Source organism: Salvia hispanica, chromosome 6 (assembly GCF_029641045.1).
Source record: "Salvia hispanica isolate PSC_SH4W2 chromosome 6, Shi_PSC_v1, whole genome shotgun sequence".
Lineage (NCBI taxonomy): Eukaryota > Viridiplantae > Streptophyta > Magnoliopsida > Lamiales > Lamiaceae > Salvia > Salvia hispanica.
The window spans coordinates 18,501,293-18,517,521 of NC_142697.1; the positions used below are offsets into that span (position 1 = coordinate 18,501,293).

The 16,229-nt window shown below is 34.9% G+C and overlaps 4 protein-coding genes across 9 annotated transcripts; all 4 read left to right on the forward strand.

Annotated features, from left to right (window-relative positions):
* The first annotated feature begins 519 nt into the window (after nucleotides 1–519).
* On the forward strand, nucleotides 520–1,755 carry LOC125203698 (large ribosomal subunit protein eL22z-like). Its single transcript, XM_048102108.2, has 3 exons — nucleotides 520–630; nucleotides 720–977; nucleotides 1,474–1,755. The coding sequence occupies exons 2-3, from the start codon at nucleotides 742–744 to the stop codon at nucleotides 1,616–1,618; spliced, it is 381 nt and encodes a 126-aa protein (XP_047958065.1). The 5' UTR covers nucleotides 520–630; nucleotides 720–741; the 3' UTR covers nucleotides 1,619–1,755.
* A 1,460-nt stretch (nucleotides 1,756–3,215) lies between these two features.
* Nucleotides 3,216–7,813, forward strand: LOC125206046 (magnesium/proton exchanger-like). 5 transcript variants are annotated; one of them, XM_048105329.2, is made up of 10 exons: nucleotides 3,216–3,773; nucleotides 4,059–4,137; nucleotides 4,291–4,761; nucleotides 5,244–5,419; nucleotides 5,611–5,729; nucleotides 5,827–5,984; nucleotides 6,403–6,482; nucleotides 6,830–7,046; nucleotides 7,131–7,260; nucleotides 7,403–7,813. In XM_048105329.2, exons 3-10 carry the CDS (start codon nucleotides 4,368–4,370, stop codon nucleotides 7,698–7,700), a joined length of 1,572 nt encoding a protein of 523 aa, XP_047961286.1. In that variant the 5' UTR covers nucleotides 3,216–3,773; nucleotides 4,059–4,137; nucleotides 4,291–4,367; the 3' UTR covers nucleotides 7,701–7,813. The 5 variants fall into 5 exon arrangements, with proteins under 5 accessions (XP_047961286.1, XP_088917975.1, XP_047961284.1 ...); XM_048105328.2 differs by lacking the exon at nucleotides 3,216–3,773 and adding an exon at nucleotides 3,802–3,943; XM_089061849.1 differs by lacking the exon at nucleotides 4,059–4,137 and having other exon boundaries at nucleotides 4,142–4,761.
* Nucleotides 7,814–7,873: 60 nt separating this feature from the next.
* LOC125206047 (S-adenosyl-L-methionine-dependent methyltransferases superfamily protein) lies at nucleotides 7,874–10,400 on the forward strand. Of its 2 annotated transcripts, none has more exons than XM_089061850.1 (7): nucleotides 7,874–8,122; nucleotides 8,473–8,639; nucleotides 8,959–9,079; nucleotides 9,320–9,444; nucleotides 9,544–9,672; nucleotides 9,748–9,912; nucleotides 10,033–10,400. In XM_089061850.1, the coding sequence occupies exons 1-7, from the start codon at nucleotides 7,957–7,959 to the stop codon at nucleotides 10,102–10,104; spliced, it is 945 nt and encodes a 314-aa protein (XP_088917976.1). In that variant the 5' UTR covers nucleotides 7,874–7,956; the 3' UTR covers nucleotides 10,105–10,400. The 2 variants fall into 2 exon arrangements, with proteins under 2 accessions (XP_088917976.1, XP_047961287.1); XM_048105330.2 differs by having other exon boundaries at nucleotides 7,923–8,122; nucleotides 8,473–8,624.
* Nucleotides 10,401–14,017: 3,617 nt separating this feature from the next.
* Nucleotides 14,018–14,643, forward strand: LOC125203309 (protein SENESCENCE-ASSOCIATED GENE 21, mitochondrial-like). Its single transcript, XM_048101624.2, has 2 exons — nucleotides 14,018–14,177; nucleotides 14,264–14,643. Exons 1-2 carry the CDS (start codon nucleotides 14,116–14,118, stop codon nucleotides 14,472–14,474), a joined length of 273 nt encoding a protein of 90 aa, XP_047957581.1. The 5' UTR covers nucleotides 14,018–14,115; the 3' UTR covers nucleotides 14,475–14,643.
* Nucleotides 14,644–16,229: the final 1,586 nt, after the last annotated feature.

The window sequence follows — 16,229 nt, forward strand, 5'->3', positions numbered from 1 at the left end:
ATTAGTGAATCCTAAGCGGTCTGATCCCTACAATGCTGATGTATGCTAATTGATTTTTGTTACTTGTAAATTTTATGGAGTAGTTTGTTGTTTTCGGTTCCACTATATTGTTTTAACTATGATACGTACAGATGTAATGTTTTTATCTTTTTGGTGAATTAACTTATGATTTAGAGTATTTTTTTCATTGATAAAAAAAGCTGCTCATTATTATTTGTTCGCTATAGTGGGTGTATCCGTGTATGTGTAAGGTAAAAAAACAATACACTAAATTCAATAGAAAGAAACGATTCACTCCATACTCAACGTTTATAAACATAGATAATTCGATACAACTATGCAGAAATAAGCATTTATTTGAACTTTTTAAAATATCAAAATATTTTATGCGAACTTGCAATTTTTACTTCTTTTATGAATGAATACATTTTTCATTCAAACATCAACATCAACATCAACATCAACATCGAGGCCCAGCCCAAGCTACTCAATTTTCACTCTCTCAATCTGGATCAAAAACCTAAACCCTAAAGCCCATTTCGACAAACTAAAAAACCCTAATATATCCATTTATCTCTCTTCCCCACCCACTCTCTACACAGTTCACGTACTCAGCCGTTCGATTTACCTGTGAGCAAATGCGCGACCTTTTCAGTGAAATCTTCCATTTTCAGTTTATTCGTGCGTCGATCTGTTGTAATTCTGGTTGATTTTTGCAGGAGAAAAAGAAAGTGTGCGAAGATGAGCAAAGTCACGGCGGCTGCGGCGTCGAAGGGTGGGAAGAAGAAGGGGGTTACCTTCGTGATCGATTGCACGAAGCCGGTGGACGACAAGATCATGGAGATCGCTTCGCTGGAGAAGTTTTTGCAGGAGAGAATTAAGGTCGGAGGCAAAGCTGGTGCCCTCGGCGATTCCGTTACTGTCAGCCGTGAAAAGAGCAAGATCACCGTCACAGCTGATTCCGCTTTCTCCAAAAGGTAGGTTAATTAACCTTTTGTTTTGTGTAATGTTTTCGAGTTGCATATTTGGATGAGGCCATTGAGATAGTTAAATATTGAATCAGGTAAAACATACGTTACATCCATTCCTTCGTAGTTAGATATGCGTCGATTGCTAATATGTTTAGTTGTGAGCGGTGTTTAGGATATGCGTCAATTGCTATATCTATGAGTTGTGAACAACTGAATTCCTAGTTTTGTGTTCGTTCTGATTTGCTCCCCTAGCAATGCAGCTACCCTTTACTAAGTGAGAGAATGATGATTGAAATATTGGGGATATTATTAGCATTCATATGAAGTTTTGTTGAATGAAATTTCAGAACAAATGTGGAATTTGTAATTCTCTATTCGAATGATAGGACTATATAATGTTGAATCATAGGGTGAATAATTTCAAAGAATGGCGTGTGTGTGTTTACACTTTGTGGTTATGTTCTTTTCTGGTTAAAAGATTGTGCCCCTTGTTGTTGTGCAGGTACTTGAAGTATTTGACAAAAAAATACTTGAAGAAGCACAATGTGAGGGATTGGCTTCGTGTGATTTCTTCCAACAAAGACAGAAATGTGTACGAACTGCGTTACTTCAACATTGCTGAGCAAGAGGGCGAGGACGAAGATTAAGTATAGAGAGATTAAGTTTCATGTTCATTTCATGCTTGCTCAAAATTGTCAAAACCACTTTTTTGGATCAATTTGTGTTTGTTCTTTCTTCTTTCTAAGATTGAGACTGCTTATGAGATTGAATTTTGATGAGAGAATATCCCTTTTTATTCTACATAATTGCATGCCACTATCATTTCCCACAAATTCTAATATCACTGATTGTATATAATTTTGTGGGTTCAGTTAAGTTGGCTTTTGGTTTGTTGTGTTGGGTTTTTTTTTCAGATTTCTTTATTGGAGCATACTAACCCAACTCAGTTTCCTAATTTGGGTTTAGTTATTTGTCTAAGTTGTTGATTTGGTGCTGTGATTGCTTTTCGATGATGCGTTCCTTTTGCTTGGTTGGGTAAGTTCCCTTCCACTCTTACCTAGTTACCTCCATCTAACACTTTCTTTCTTTATAGAATTTGACTCCAGTTTTTAAAAAATAGTGACCCAATCAGCCAGGTTGTAGTAATTGTTTTGCCGTAGCTTAATGCCTCTAGATATCCACAACGTAAGTTAGCCTATTCGCATTTATTAGCAGTGCTCTAATTGCCTCATGTTATTCATTAAAATTTGTAATTATGATTAAATTATTGTCGGACCCCTTAAAAACGGCCATTCGACTCTAAGAAGGGCGGAAATTAGCATTGGTGGCAAAAGTTAAGATTAGTGTGGGTAGCACCGAAATTTTCAAAGATAGAAAAGTCATTGTTATAGTAATATTTTTGTTTGACAAAAATTAATTCCACTTTGGTAATGTGGTTCGGTTAATTTTGTCAGTATTATACCATTTGTATTGTGAGTTGTGACTAATCCTATCCGGAACGGAAAAATGAAACAAATGCTCAGTTGTAGTATTCCACAATAAGAATTTTCAAATGTCTTGCAAAAATTTCAACACAGCTTAGTTGCACTTACACATTAGAATAACATGCAGTAGCCGCACAAAGTGCCGTGGTAAAAAAAAAAACATAACTGTCTTTGTACATGATAATGTAATTACCAAAAAGAATATACAATTGAAGTTAATTTTATGAGGAATCTAATTAAAATTCGATGAATAAACAATAGTTTACCTTTTAGTATAAAACAAAATTATTAATTAAGAGAGAAAATGACAAGATAAGAGAGAACTAAGAGAAAAAATAGATGAAAATAAAAAAAAAAAAAATTGTCAAATTTTCCCTAAAGATTGAAAAGATCAAAATGACAAAAAATGGTAAGTACGATACCAAAAGTAAAAAAAAGTACATCAAATGAATTGAAGATTAGTCTAGAGATATTGATATAATTTATTTTCATGAAGTACTGCAAATATGTCATGTGAGAAAAATAATAAAGTGAGCTATAAAAATTGTCCTTGTACAATGTATATCTGAGGCACTTTTGTACAATATTCAGTCATTTTTACCGAAAAAAAAAAGCTCTAATAAAAGTCTACAAACAGACCAATCAAGTCTTTGTCAATAAAAAAAATTCAGGTGATATTTATTTTCATGAGTAATCAAAAGCAATCCCATCTGTTGAGTTATCAATTATTGAGTTAGGAAATGCAATCATTATTGTTGAGTTAGCAAATGTAAATGCAACCTCAATTGTGAGACTTTAAAAAAGTTGCTTTTTGAAATTAACCTAGTCACCTGATTTAAAGAGAGTGAAGTCACATGTTATATACATATAGAGAATCGATATGGAATTCAGATAGCTATATCAGTCCATGCACGTTTGCTTCCCAAACTCCACATTCCACTTAAATAAGTACTCCTCTTCTCATTCCCCTATATTCTTCCACCCGCCGATTTTCAGATCCTCTCGCCGCGAATCCGCCCCAAGTCTCCGTTTTCCGGTGTCGCCGCTTTTTAGTTTTCGCTATTCTTCCGTCGTCTGACCCTGTGTTTTTTTTCGCTTCCCCAAAAATTCTGGGATTTCGGCGCGCAATTGCATTTGCTGTTTGTTGATTTGCGCAATAATTGGGCTCTTTGAAGACGAATGGGCACAGTCAAACTGAACGTATGAGTTTGACTGGTGGACTGGTGGTGGGGCCCTGTCTATTGAAGGCCGTCGATCTATGATCTGATATGTAAAGCGTGCGTTTTCTGTGGCTGGTGGCGCATTAATTCTTTGACAGGTATATTTTCCTACTTTTTTTTTTTTTTTCCAGATGTTTGTCGCGAGAGTTAAATTTTTTGTTGGCACAAGCTGCAATCCTTGTATTTAAGTTGTTATTAGCAGCAGTCTTTGCGTGGCCTTGTGTAACTTGAAACAGTTTTTCAGGAACTTCGTCTGGTGAAGTTGTTGGTAACTGCATTTTTTCAAGATTAGTTATTGTGATAAATTTAAATTAAGTGTCTTCCACGATAGAGAAAGTGATATCCAAGTGCATATAGATGAATTATGGTGGTATATTTGATAGGGAGCGGTGGAGAATCATATCACAAGGATCAGTTTTTTATACACGTTAGCTCCGGTTGTGATCTCTCTCTTTTTTTATGGTAGGCATCTTGTCCCAACTCCCTATGTGGAGTCTGAGCTCTAATTCGGGGAAAGATAAACTCCATGTCCATGCTATGTAAACTATGCGATGCAACTTTATGTCATTTTGAACTCTTGATTAATATCCTGATTTTTCATGTGAATATATACAGCTATAGGTACAGTGTACACTAGGTATTAATGAGGAAAAGACTGATGCTGTGAAAACTGAACTGTTTATTCAGTTGAGATGGCCCCGCTAAATAGTAACAGTTCGGAGAGCATGCATGGAGGTTCCAATAACTCTGGCCATGAGAAATGCCCTTTTTATTTGCTTTTCCATTTTGAGACCACGCTTGGCCTTGGTTTGAGGGGCTTCTTATATTTCCTGGCTCTTGCCTACTGTTTTATTGGATTATCAGCTATTACTGATCGTTTCTTCCGTTGCATGGAAACTGTGGTCAAGCATTCTCGAGCTGTGGAAGAGATAGATCCTACTACTAATACTAAAGTTATTCGAAACAAAAAGGTTTGGAATTATGCAGTAGCTGACATCGCGCTGTTGGCATTTGGAACTAGTTTTCCTCAGATTTCATTGGCAACAATTGATGCCATAAGAAATATTGGAGAGTTATATGCTGGAGGTTTGCCAGCCCTCTTTTACAACTTTAACTTTCTTCTATTTGTGACAGAACCTTATATGCCACCGAGCATTAAGTAACAAATATACTGTGAAATCTTAAATGTCTCTTTTTCTCCAAATTGGTTTTTAATAATTGTGATATTTCATAATTCCCTCTCTCGAGCACTTACACCACTTATTTCCAATTATATATCATAGCTTGGATATCAATCGTTTTCAGTAGTTTATTGAACTCTTACTCTTCTGAGATACCAATTATATACCATGAACATTATGAGAATGTTTTCGTTTTCTGTTAGTTAATAGGTTATGGATTCTTTGACAGATTCATGCACAGTTAGTTGTGGCTTTGTATAGAGTATGTACTTGCTTCTGGAAGGAAAGCAGATCCGGCAATATGTCACCAAATGTTTATGTAGCATTGGCTTGATTCTCACGTATTTCCCTTGGAATAGTAACACTGCCTCTGAATTTTTTGAACAGGTTTAGGTCCAGGAACACTTGTTGGTTCTGCTGCTTTTGATCTATTTCCCATCCATGCCGTATGTGTCGTTGTTCCTAAAGCTGGAGAACTAAAAAAGATAGCAGATATCGGAGTATGGCTTGTAGGGCTTTTTTGGTCTTTCTGGGCTTACATTTGGCTATACATAATACTAAAGGTCATATTTTTTGTCTTTGAAATCAATTCACTACAGAACAGACTCAAAAATTGGGAGTTGACTTCTAATGTGATAGATTTATTTGACTACTCCGCCGAAACTTCAAATACTCTCTCTCATTAGTTTTCATATAACATACTCATCATTTTAGATCACAAACTTCCCTTTGAAGAATAACCTTAACTTTGCAGGTGTGGACTCCAAATGTGATTACTCTCTGGGAAGCTCTGTTCACTGTAGGGCAATATGGTCTTCTGCTTACGCATGCCTATGCTCAAGATAAACGTTGGCCATTCGTTTCCTTGCCCATGTAGGTCTTTGGTTGGTGTGCTTTATATTACTACCTCCTTTCTCATCAAGGATAAACAAATCCATGTTCTGTTCTTTCCATCACGTTTGTTAATTAGGAAAAGAGATGAAAGGCCAGAAGACTGGGTACCAGAAAAAACTCCCCGGTGCAGGAGAGGAGATGAGGAACCTCATATGTACTCGGGAATACATGAAGGCGATGAAGTTAGAAACAAGAATATAGCTGGCATATACTCTGTCCATTCTGGTAACGAAGGTAATCCTTGTTAATGAATTTTATTTCCTGATTATCATTTTCCCCATGCATTCCTTTTTCCTGTACTGGAACTTAATGAAAAAAGATATCTACTACCTTTGCTCCTTTAGTTGCAACCGATTTTGTTAAAGACCATATACTAACCACAAAGAATTGTGATTAGATCAATGTCATTTTCCAGATGGTGAAATGCAGCTTGTGCATGCACGATTGTGTTTGTATAGAATGAAATGAGAGCTATGGTTTCACTAGTGTAGCCATGATGTTTGACTGTTCAAGGATATCAGATGTAGAACTTTGATTTGTTTCCCCAGAGTTAATCAAACGGGAGCATTATAAATGCAGACATTCAAATCTTAAACTAAAGGCATTGCATATCATAATTTACATAATACCGGCATTGCTTAATTTTCCTCAGAACAATCTCTTGAAGACAACATTCCTCAGAAAGATGATTTGGCCTCCATCTGGAAGAGGCAGTTTATTGATGCTGTCACGGTAATCTATCTGGCCTTATATAGCCTAATCTGTACTTTGTGTATGTGGTTTATGGAAACACTAGTATAATAGCGGGAAGTGGTCAACAACCTACTCTTTAAGTTTCTCCCTTCCACTTTGTTTGCCAACGTCCTATCCACCTCGAACAAATATATGCGATTATGCACATGCCACATCATTTTTGCCTAATTAGGTGCCTATCTCTCTGCACCAGATTCTTTTATTTAGATGATGCATCAAATCATTTTGTCGAAAACATACCAATTCAACCTTCTTGGTTGCCTATGTTGGCATTTGTCTCTTTCTTTTTCTTTCTTCTCTCTGAATATTCTTTCTTCCTTGAACAGTTGGAGACAGCAGAATCAAGGAAATTAAACAGTCCATGCCTCTCCCTTGTAAAGGCCTTTTGGAAGCTGCTCATTGCACCATGGAAATTACTGTTCGCATTTGTGCCTCCGTATCAGATTGCCCACGGATGGATTGCATTTCTTTTCTCTCTAGCTTTCATTGCTGGGATAGCTTATGTTGTGACAAAGCTCACAGATCTAATAAGCTGTGTCACAGGTTTGTATCTGTACATACATGTTAGTTTAAGAACTTCTATCGTATTCTTATGCTAATAACTTTATAAGCAATTTCTATATGCAGGTATTCCTCCATACACCATTGCATTAACAGCTTTAGCCGCTGGAACGTCATGGCCCGATCTAGTTGCTAGCAAGATTGCTGCAGAGCGGCAGATAACAGCAGATTCTGCCATAGCTAACATCACTTGCAGGTTCTCCCTCCCTCTGATTTCAAATATTTCCCCCCAACTTCCTTCAAAATCTCTAACTGGTGAATCACTAAAGATGATCTAATTTCATGAATCTGTTAACATTATCTGTAAATTATAGACGGATTTGCTTGCATTGATGCAGCAATTCGGTGAATATATATGTTGGCATTGGTGTGCCATGGCTCATCAACACGACGTACAACTACATCGCGTATAAGGAACCATTAAGGATAGAGAACGTAGGGGGGCTAAGCTTCTCCTTGCTCATGTTCTTTGCAACGTCGGTAGGCTGTATCGTTGTTCTGGTGTTCAGACGTCTGACGTTGGGTGCGGAGCTCGGTGGCCCGAGGCATTGGGCGTGGATCACTAGCATTTATTTTATGATGCTGTGGCTTATTTTTGTTACATTATCATCTTTAAGAGTTTCAGGTGTTATTTGAGCAAGTGTAGCTCATCCGTGGGCTATGAAATGCATACTACTACTCCACTACTTTATCAACAACAATGTAAAAAAGGAAATTTATTGCATGGAATGCTACCCTACTTCGATTAATCGATCTCATTTTATTCAGATCTGCATAACTAATTAAATTATGTACTAAGAAATGATTGGTAGCAATGAATATTTTAATTGGAAGGGTAAAATAGAGTTATATAGGCAAGGGCAACTATGGAAATGGTAGAAAATAGCTGAGAATGAAATTATTAGCAATGAGTAGTTGTCTTCCACGGCCAAGGCCAACGCCATACCTCTTTCTCGCTTCAAAGAAAACTACAAAGCCCATATTAAATTGCAAATTCAACAATGCCGAAGCGGCGCTCCACCGCGCTTCCCTGCGTTTCCAGGAGACCCTCCGTCCAGGCATGCTGTGTGTGTGTGTGTATTTTATTCGCTGGAAGAAACGCTGCTCTCTTAGCTTGATTTTCTTTGGGGCATTTCTTCGAACACCTGTCTGTGAATAGCTGGATTACTTGTTTCTGTATTATGTCTAATGTTTTGGGGTTGAAAGTAATAATTGTCAACGAGCTTTCATCATGGTTGAAAAATCCCACCTCAAATGCTCAGAAAGAGTATTCTTCTCTGTAAATTAACAGTATCACTCTCAAAACTACATGGATAGAATACTTTGAAAGTGATGGCATGAGTGATGGAATTCTGTGGATGTTGAGTCAACTTGCTGGTTAAGTTGCTGACTGTTTATGTTTGGGCAGATCCATTATTCACGGACCCTTACATCAGATGCCTTCTGTCTGTTGATATTGAAATGGATGTGAATCAAAACTTGCACAAGCACTGCCTTGCAACCAAGTTTATTGATGACAAACTCATCACCTCAATGCAAAAAGACGATGGACTTAGGCAGGTATCTTATACATGTGTAATTTCCTGACCCTTTTTGTTCCATTGTGGCTCAATGTTGTCTTGTTGGTTATCGAGAATTCTTAGAGAATGATGTTGGTCGCTTCCCACTGCGTATTTAATGGTAATTTCCTAGTCTAACACACACCTAAAGAGCTTAGATTAGGTGAAGCAAATGTTGGGATTCTAGGTTTAAAATCATACATTTGATTGGTGAGTTTTTGCTTGGGTGGATTTGTGTGGTGATTTGGATTCTACATAGAGATGGCCATCAACATATGTGAAGACCGTTTTTTTCGCATGAGTTGTAAGTCATGTAGTCTGTTGTCTTGTTGCAGATTGTTCTCTTGACGGATGGAATGGACACCCGGCCATATAGGCTTAACTGGCCTGCATCGACAGTACTATTTGATGTTTCTCCGGATATAATATTTAGACAATCTATTCAGAAGCTTGAAGGTCTGCCAATTAAACTCACAAGATTTCAGTATCTCCTAGCATCCATATCTTCTTTTTGTTCAACAATCCACAATTTTTTATAGTAATACGACTGATGATTTAACTAAGTTTCGTGGCATTGAGGGTGATTATTGAAATTTGATGCAAGTTAATTCCTTTGAAATTGTGACTTTTAATATCTGCTCAAGAATTCGAGCGTGTGGTGACAGTATTTATCTTTCATGAAAATTAAACTATTAGAGGTTGGTGCCAAGATTCCAAGAAGGTGCTTGCTCTTACATGTCCCATCAGAAACCTCAGACATTCAAGAAGCTCTACGCAGTAAAGGATACAACGGCACCAGATCTAGTCTGTGGGTTCTTCAGGTGGATTGAATTCTTTCCATGATCATTAAAGATAATATCTCGTAGCAACGTCTTTACTGAAATTTTACGTGATGGTGGTTTCTGTTTGTAATCTTGCAGGGACTTCCAGTAGTTACTTTGTCCAACTTTCAAGATATTTTGAGCATTGTGAGCGCGTTAGCCATGAAGGGATCCTTTATCTTTGGAGAACTCCCTAGCTGGTTAGTCAAAACTGAGACTGGCACGAAGGTGAGCAAGTTTTAATTTTGTTGGAGAAGTCGCCTCTCCAAGAAGATCATAATCTGTTCCTTGCCTCCATTTTAGTCCACAACAGCAGAATGGATGGACAAGCTCTTTGTGAGCCACGGCCTAAAGGTGGAGATCGTTGAGCATGACAAAGTTGCAAGAGACCTCGGAAAAGAATCATCATTCGGTGACTGTGAAACGATACTATTTGCTGCAGAGCAGCTGCAGTTCTCTGATGATCAGGTGACCAACTTTGAATATTGAAATAACGTGTAGAGTTTCATTTTGAGTTTGCCGGGGAGCTTTTCATTCTCATGTTGATTTCGGTTATATGTGTTTGACTGGGGATTCAAAATCTTGCAGATGGAATTATGGAGAAGAGAGTTTCAAAGGATAGAAGAAGAAGGAGATGAAGATGGTTTTGAAGAGCTTTAAATGGACACCATGTTTTACATATTGAGTCTAGACTCTACAGTGCTACTGCATTTGTCTCATCTTTTGTTTGCAATGGGCCTTAGATCTTGGGCCTAAACCCAGTCCAGCTCCAACTGCACGGTGTGGCCCAATAGATGAATCTAATTTTCCAATATTGTTGTGGAAGTCATGTTTCTATTGATATTTAGAAACAGAAATTTATAAAAAAGAGAGGATATTTGTATCTAAAAAAATACTATATAGGTGTCTCTTGAAATACTTACTAAAAATACGATTCGAGTCTTTTTTATTTGAAATCAATTTTTATTAAATTTCAATAAAAATTTCTTCATTAACTAAATTGAATAAACAATTAAAATGATTATAGAAAATAATTATAAAAAAAAAACATGAATTTTTGTAACTTGAGACTGATACTATCAAGTTTCAACCATTCTGAGTCCTAAATTTATATTTTCCTCTTTCTAACTATGGATTGATGAACTACTCCATCTAGTCCCGTTATATCATAAGCTTGATTGAATACGATATTTAAGAAAATGATTATTTTTTGGTTATGCTATTTCCACGAAATCCCAAATATTATTGACTTGCCCAAGTGGGAGGTTTGTAGTCAAAAGTTGCAATTTCTCAATTACAATGACTATTTGATTAACTGATTTGATCGAATCAAAATACATAGATTTACCTAGCATCTATGTTGTTCAATAATGATTGAGGAGACAAGTCAATTAGAAGATTAAGAGAACTTTTATTAAATATAGCATGATACATTATGGTTCATGGGCCCACAACAAAATTATTCAATTCCATTTCCCTTTGTAGATAAGGACAAACTAGTTCTCTCCAATTTTGTTACAGTTTCTAATCGAATAGATTCGTGTATCTATCTTATTATAAGTTCATGAATCTTTGATACTCTATCATGATGCATGTCACATCTTATAATATAGTTAGGCTTTCAGAATTCAGACTGTGTGAATATTAGCCTCATGGATGGTAATTTTCGTTTAAAATATCCGTAATAAGAACAAACAATTCTTCACCATATTTAGCATTTAAATTTGAATCCTTTTAATCCACAAGTGGGATGATCATGATTCATGAAGAGCCACAAAAAGTATTAAAATCTTGCAACTAGTGATGGTTATAAATAATACTACCCTCTTTGCTTCATATTCTTAGTTTGGTATTTTTGGCCTAATTTCATCCCCATGGAACATGTCTTTTGGTAGTCTATAAAGCCAAACTACAAAAAGGGCTTCTCCATATTCCTTGAGACGTTGCACTTGAAATTTTTTTTGTTCTCAAATTTAAGTTTATTTTATTATTATTTTTACTAAAAACTGTGATAAAGACAGTTTGGAGTATCTATGAAAACCACACTGACAATCAATCGAATTTTATTTTATTGTTATTTTTCCTTCAAAAACTGTGATAAGAATAAAATCAAAACTTAGGAAATTCTCTTGTAGTAATTGGTACTTAATGATCAGTATAGTCACAGTTTTTCAAGCATATATGAAAAATAAAGTAATTACGGATCAAACGTCAATGTGAAGAAAAGTATACTATTGTCAACATTAATTATGTATGTCTATAACGTATAGCCACTTGCTAAGTCGAACTTATCCCCTCCACTTTCGTAAAAGGCAAATTAAGAATTTACTATCAAAGAATACAAAACTCATTTTATTTGCCTTCGTTCAATCTTTAGTTTATATTAACATTCCTCACTAACTACTAAAAAGTGGTTGCCTTCCGCTAAAGAAGAGGTTTTATAATTTAAAAAGATTACCCGGCTCAAATTCATTTTCTTATTCAATTTTCATTTAATCTACTCCATGTATAACATTGCTATTTTATCACATCAGAAACATCATGTAACATTGCAATGTTACAACTAAAATGCATCATATCGCTCTTTGTTTATATTCCTTCTCTCTCTAAATAGAGATTTTGGGTACATAATTTTAATACAAAATTGATAGGTGTGAGAAATATAAAAATATTATAATTAAAATATTATTTATGGATAATAAACCTAAATAATAGTGTAATATATGGTGAGAACTCTAAAAAAAAGAAATAAATTTTGTGAGATGAATCAAAATGATAAAAGTGAACTATATTTTTATTGCAAATAGTAGAATATTATTCATCCGTCTTGTAATGAGAATCTGGAGTTCAATTATTGGTATTGTTTCTTGAATTAAGAATTGCAATAATCTATGATAAGATAATGTGTTGTGTTTTTCTTTCCCAAACACGTTGCTGGCTGTTTGCTCACCACAGAGCTTATCAGAAAGATAATCTTATTAACTAGTACTAATTGGACAAATGGACAAATCGGTGGTATCAAATTGTTGGTTTGTTGCTAAATTTTAGTGAATCTTTCACCGACTTTTATCATGTCTCTATAATTTTATGAAAGTTAATAAGTTAAAGGATGAGTGTTAGGTCCATTTGCTCTTCAATTTAATGAAAATAGTAAGGTAATGAAAGTTGAAGTAAGATGTGAATTAAAGGTTTAATTGAGAGCCATCACCATTAACCACTATACATACTAATCATTCACGGAATTTTATAAAACTTAATTGAGATTTTACCAAAAATTTACTGTATTTGAATGGTTTAGATTGGAATGATGTAATAATAGAGACACGTGTCGTTCCGAATTCTGGCATCTCCTCGACCACCATTAAATTTTCTTCCTCTGACATCAGCATAATTGCCACTCACGAGGAAAGTTCATTGACGCCGAAAAAAGTCTTACTTTCATTTTCAAAGTTAAGGTGACCAATTCAACTTATATTTCCATATTTCACTTTCTATTTTATCATTAAAAATAATATTATAAATTTGCTAGCAGTTAAGTTAGACGCCTATATATGCAACATCAATTTACCAATCATAGCAATTCAAGGTAAATGAAATATATTTTCCATGAATAGTAGCAAAATACACAATTTATGAACTTGGTAAAATAAAGAGCTCAAAACGAATTTTGCTCTAATCACTCAAAAACTTATTCATGGGCAATCTTGAATCTCATTAGTAAATTATTAATATACTACATTCCGTCCTTTAAAAATAGACCACATTTGTCATTTTACGATGTCCCTTAAAAATATATCAATTCTATTTAAGAAATTTTTATTCTTTTATTTTTTCTTTCCGTCTTTCTTTTACTTTATCAATTATATATTAAAATTTATATAATTTTAAATATTATTTTTTACAACAGATCGAGTATTAATAACTTAAATAAATGCCTTAAATAAGAAAGTTTACCTTTCTGGTTACTGCAAGTGGCGCCAAGTGCATCAATACTCTACAAACATAACAATTACTTACCACTCCATTACACTAATTTTTGTTTCTTTAAATTGCACGCAACGTCCGGCAAAGTAGTAGAAGATAACTTTTGAAATAATTAATCCCAAATTTTAGTAAAGTTGATTCAAATATATTCATAAGATAGAAATACAGATAAAAATGAGTTAAATAAAAACTTGAGTAAGTTGGTGTAATGATCAAGATTCGTCGAATAAACTAAACATTTGTAGCTTTATTTACTTAATTATAAACATATAATCTCACATAATTTGTACTAGAATTTTTTTTATACCACTATCAAAATCTAATTTATAAGGTGATAGTGTAGTATTTCACACTTTATATGATGATTGATATAATGAGACTATATTGCTAGAATAGATTGGTTATTAAATTAATAGTATAAATATAATAAATTTACATGTAATAATTAAAAAAAAAAAAGTTAGATAGTTACGAAAGTATGCCGACTTTAGCCAGCGGGCTCCTTGAAATATCCAGTTTTCAATTTTCATAATTGAAATTCCAATTCTACCCTAACTTTTTTCCTTTATATATTAGGCGTCTCACCCTCATCTAAAACTCACAAAGTAATCCCAAGAGAAATAGAGAGCCGCTGCAGAAGATTTTTGAATACAAAAAATTTTCTGCAGCATTTCTACCCCAACAAAAATGGCTCGCTCTTTCTCCAACGCTAAGACTGTTTCTGCTCTACTCTCAAATATCATCTCCAGGTATTTATTTATAATCAATCTGGTAATTGTTGGTTAATTATCGTGGAACAAATATAAGTATGAGTGAAATTTGTTTTTTAATGCAGGAGGGGATTCGCACAAGCAGCTGCATCGCAGAGCAGCTTGCGGGGCAGGGCTCCGAGCGTGATGCTGAAGAAAGGATCGGAAGAGTCCGGTAAGATCTCGTGGGTGCCCGACCCGAAAACCGGATACTACCGACCCGAAAACCACGCCAAGGAGATCGACGCAGCCGAGCTTCGGGAGATGCTCGTTAAGAACAAGACCCGTCGGAGCTAGATCCGATCCGATTGGATGATGCGGGTTCTTTCAAGCAGAGCTGAATCTACTGCAGCTGATGATCTTCTCTCTCTGCTCTGTTTTCCTGAGAGACTGAAACGAGTATGACCTTATGTGTTTATGTTGAAATGAAATTAATGTTGAAATGAAATCTACTAGTATTTCGTAATTGTCCATTTTTCTTGTGATTGGCTTTTTGTTCTAGGGATTTTACTTTTACGTATTTTTCCTACGAAAAGGGATTTTATATCCATGTCATTTGCTAATAATTAACGCATAATTTATAAATCTATTACACGATTAGTCACTTCTCAGTTGGTAATAATTTTTTTTTTAATTGCGGGTTTTATTCTTACTTTCAAATATGGGGATATATTAATCAAAAGTAAATAGTAACTTACAGCTAATATTTACTTAAATATTAATATATGTATAGGTCGTAAGCGCCAATTAATATCATCTCTCCTCTATCCTATTGTCACACATTTTCCTTTCTGAAAAGTAATAATACATTTCTAAAAATAAAGATAGCATTCCCTCAATTTTGACCTCTTCTCTTAATTTATTCATTCTACTCGATCACAAAATAACATTACATAAAATTTTGCATCGAAAAAGAAATGTCTCACTTCTAGGATGGGACAGAGGAAGTATTAGGCTACACAAATAATGGTTACAAGTTCCTCAAATGATCGAAATTGTGTATTTCCTAGTAAAACTATTAAATCCTAAAAAACTTTCATAGTATATTCCATCCATTGGTCGAACTTGTAGCACATTCCCATTTACTACTTTATCTGTGTGGTCTAAGTTAACCTATTTAGCTCACTCATTCACCATTCCCCACTCGATTGAGGTCATGTGTCTACACCACTCGAATCGTGAGTCTTTGATTGTCGATTGCGAGACGATTATCAAAGAGTCGCTTAAATGACAATCCTCACACACCAACCGTTCAATACACTGAGTGAGTTTAAACGGTGAAGGTCCTGACAAATGTCATCCTTTGAAAAAGTGTCGACGCTAAATTGGTACTATGTGGTTTCGGTTCACATGTCAGAGGAGTTTCTGACATTCCTTGAGTGATTCAAAGTGTCCCGAGTATTCTGTAAGGATTTTCCATGGTGAAACCATTCGTGTGTTACGGGTTTCTGATTTCTTTATAGATAAATAAACATAAAATTTTAAACTCATTCTTATGGTGGATTCAAATTTTAAAATTATTGGTCTTTTCTTGTTTCTAAAATATGACATATAAACAGTTCCTTCTTGTTTTAGAAAATTTGGAGATGCTTTGAGAAAATGAAGAGTCCTCAAAAGAAGAAAAATAAGAGGAAGATATAAAGAGAAATTTGGAGTACTAATTTATAGCTGAAAATTGCAATTTTTACTTAGTTATGATGGGCCGATTACAAGACAAACAATATGTAAAATATATTTTTCTGTAATAAAAGAAAATATATGTGCGATGGTCAAATAATGAATTTTATTCAAGATTTGGGCTAGATTATATATGCACCAATTAGGAGGTCCGATTTGGATACTTTTTTCACTCGTAAACCAGGCCTAAAAAAGAGTTAATATCTATGATTGGGCTTGTCAAATCTGGTACCCATGGATATCCGATCCGAAAATGGTTTCGGGCACTTGAATATCTGACTCGGGTATACTGTCCCGAAAAATTGGGTATCCTGGCCCGATTTTAGATTTTTATTTTTATTTTTTATTTTTTTTCAAAGAAATTAACTACAAACT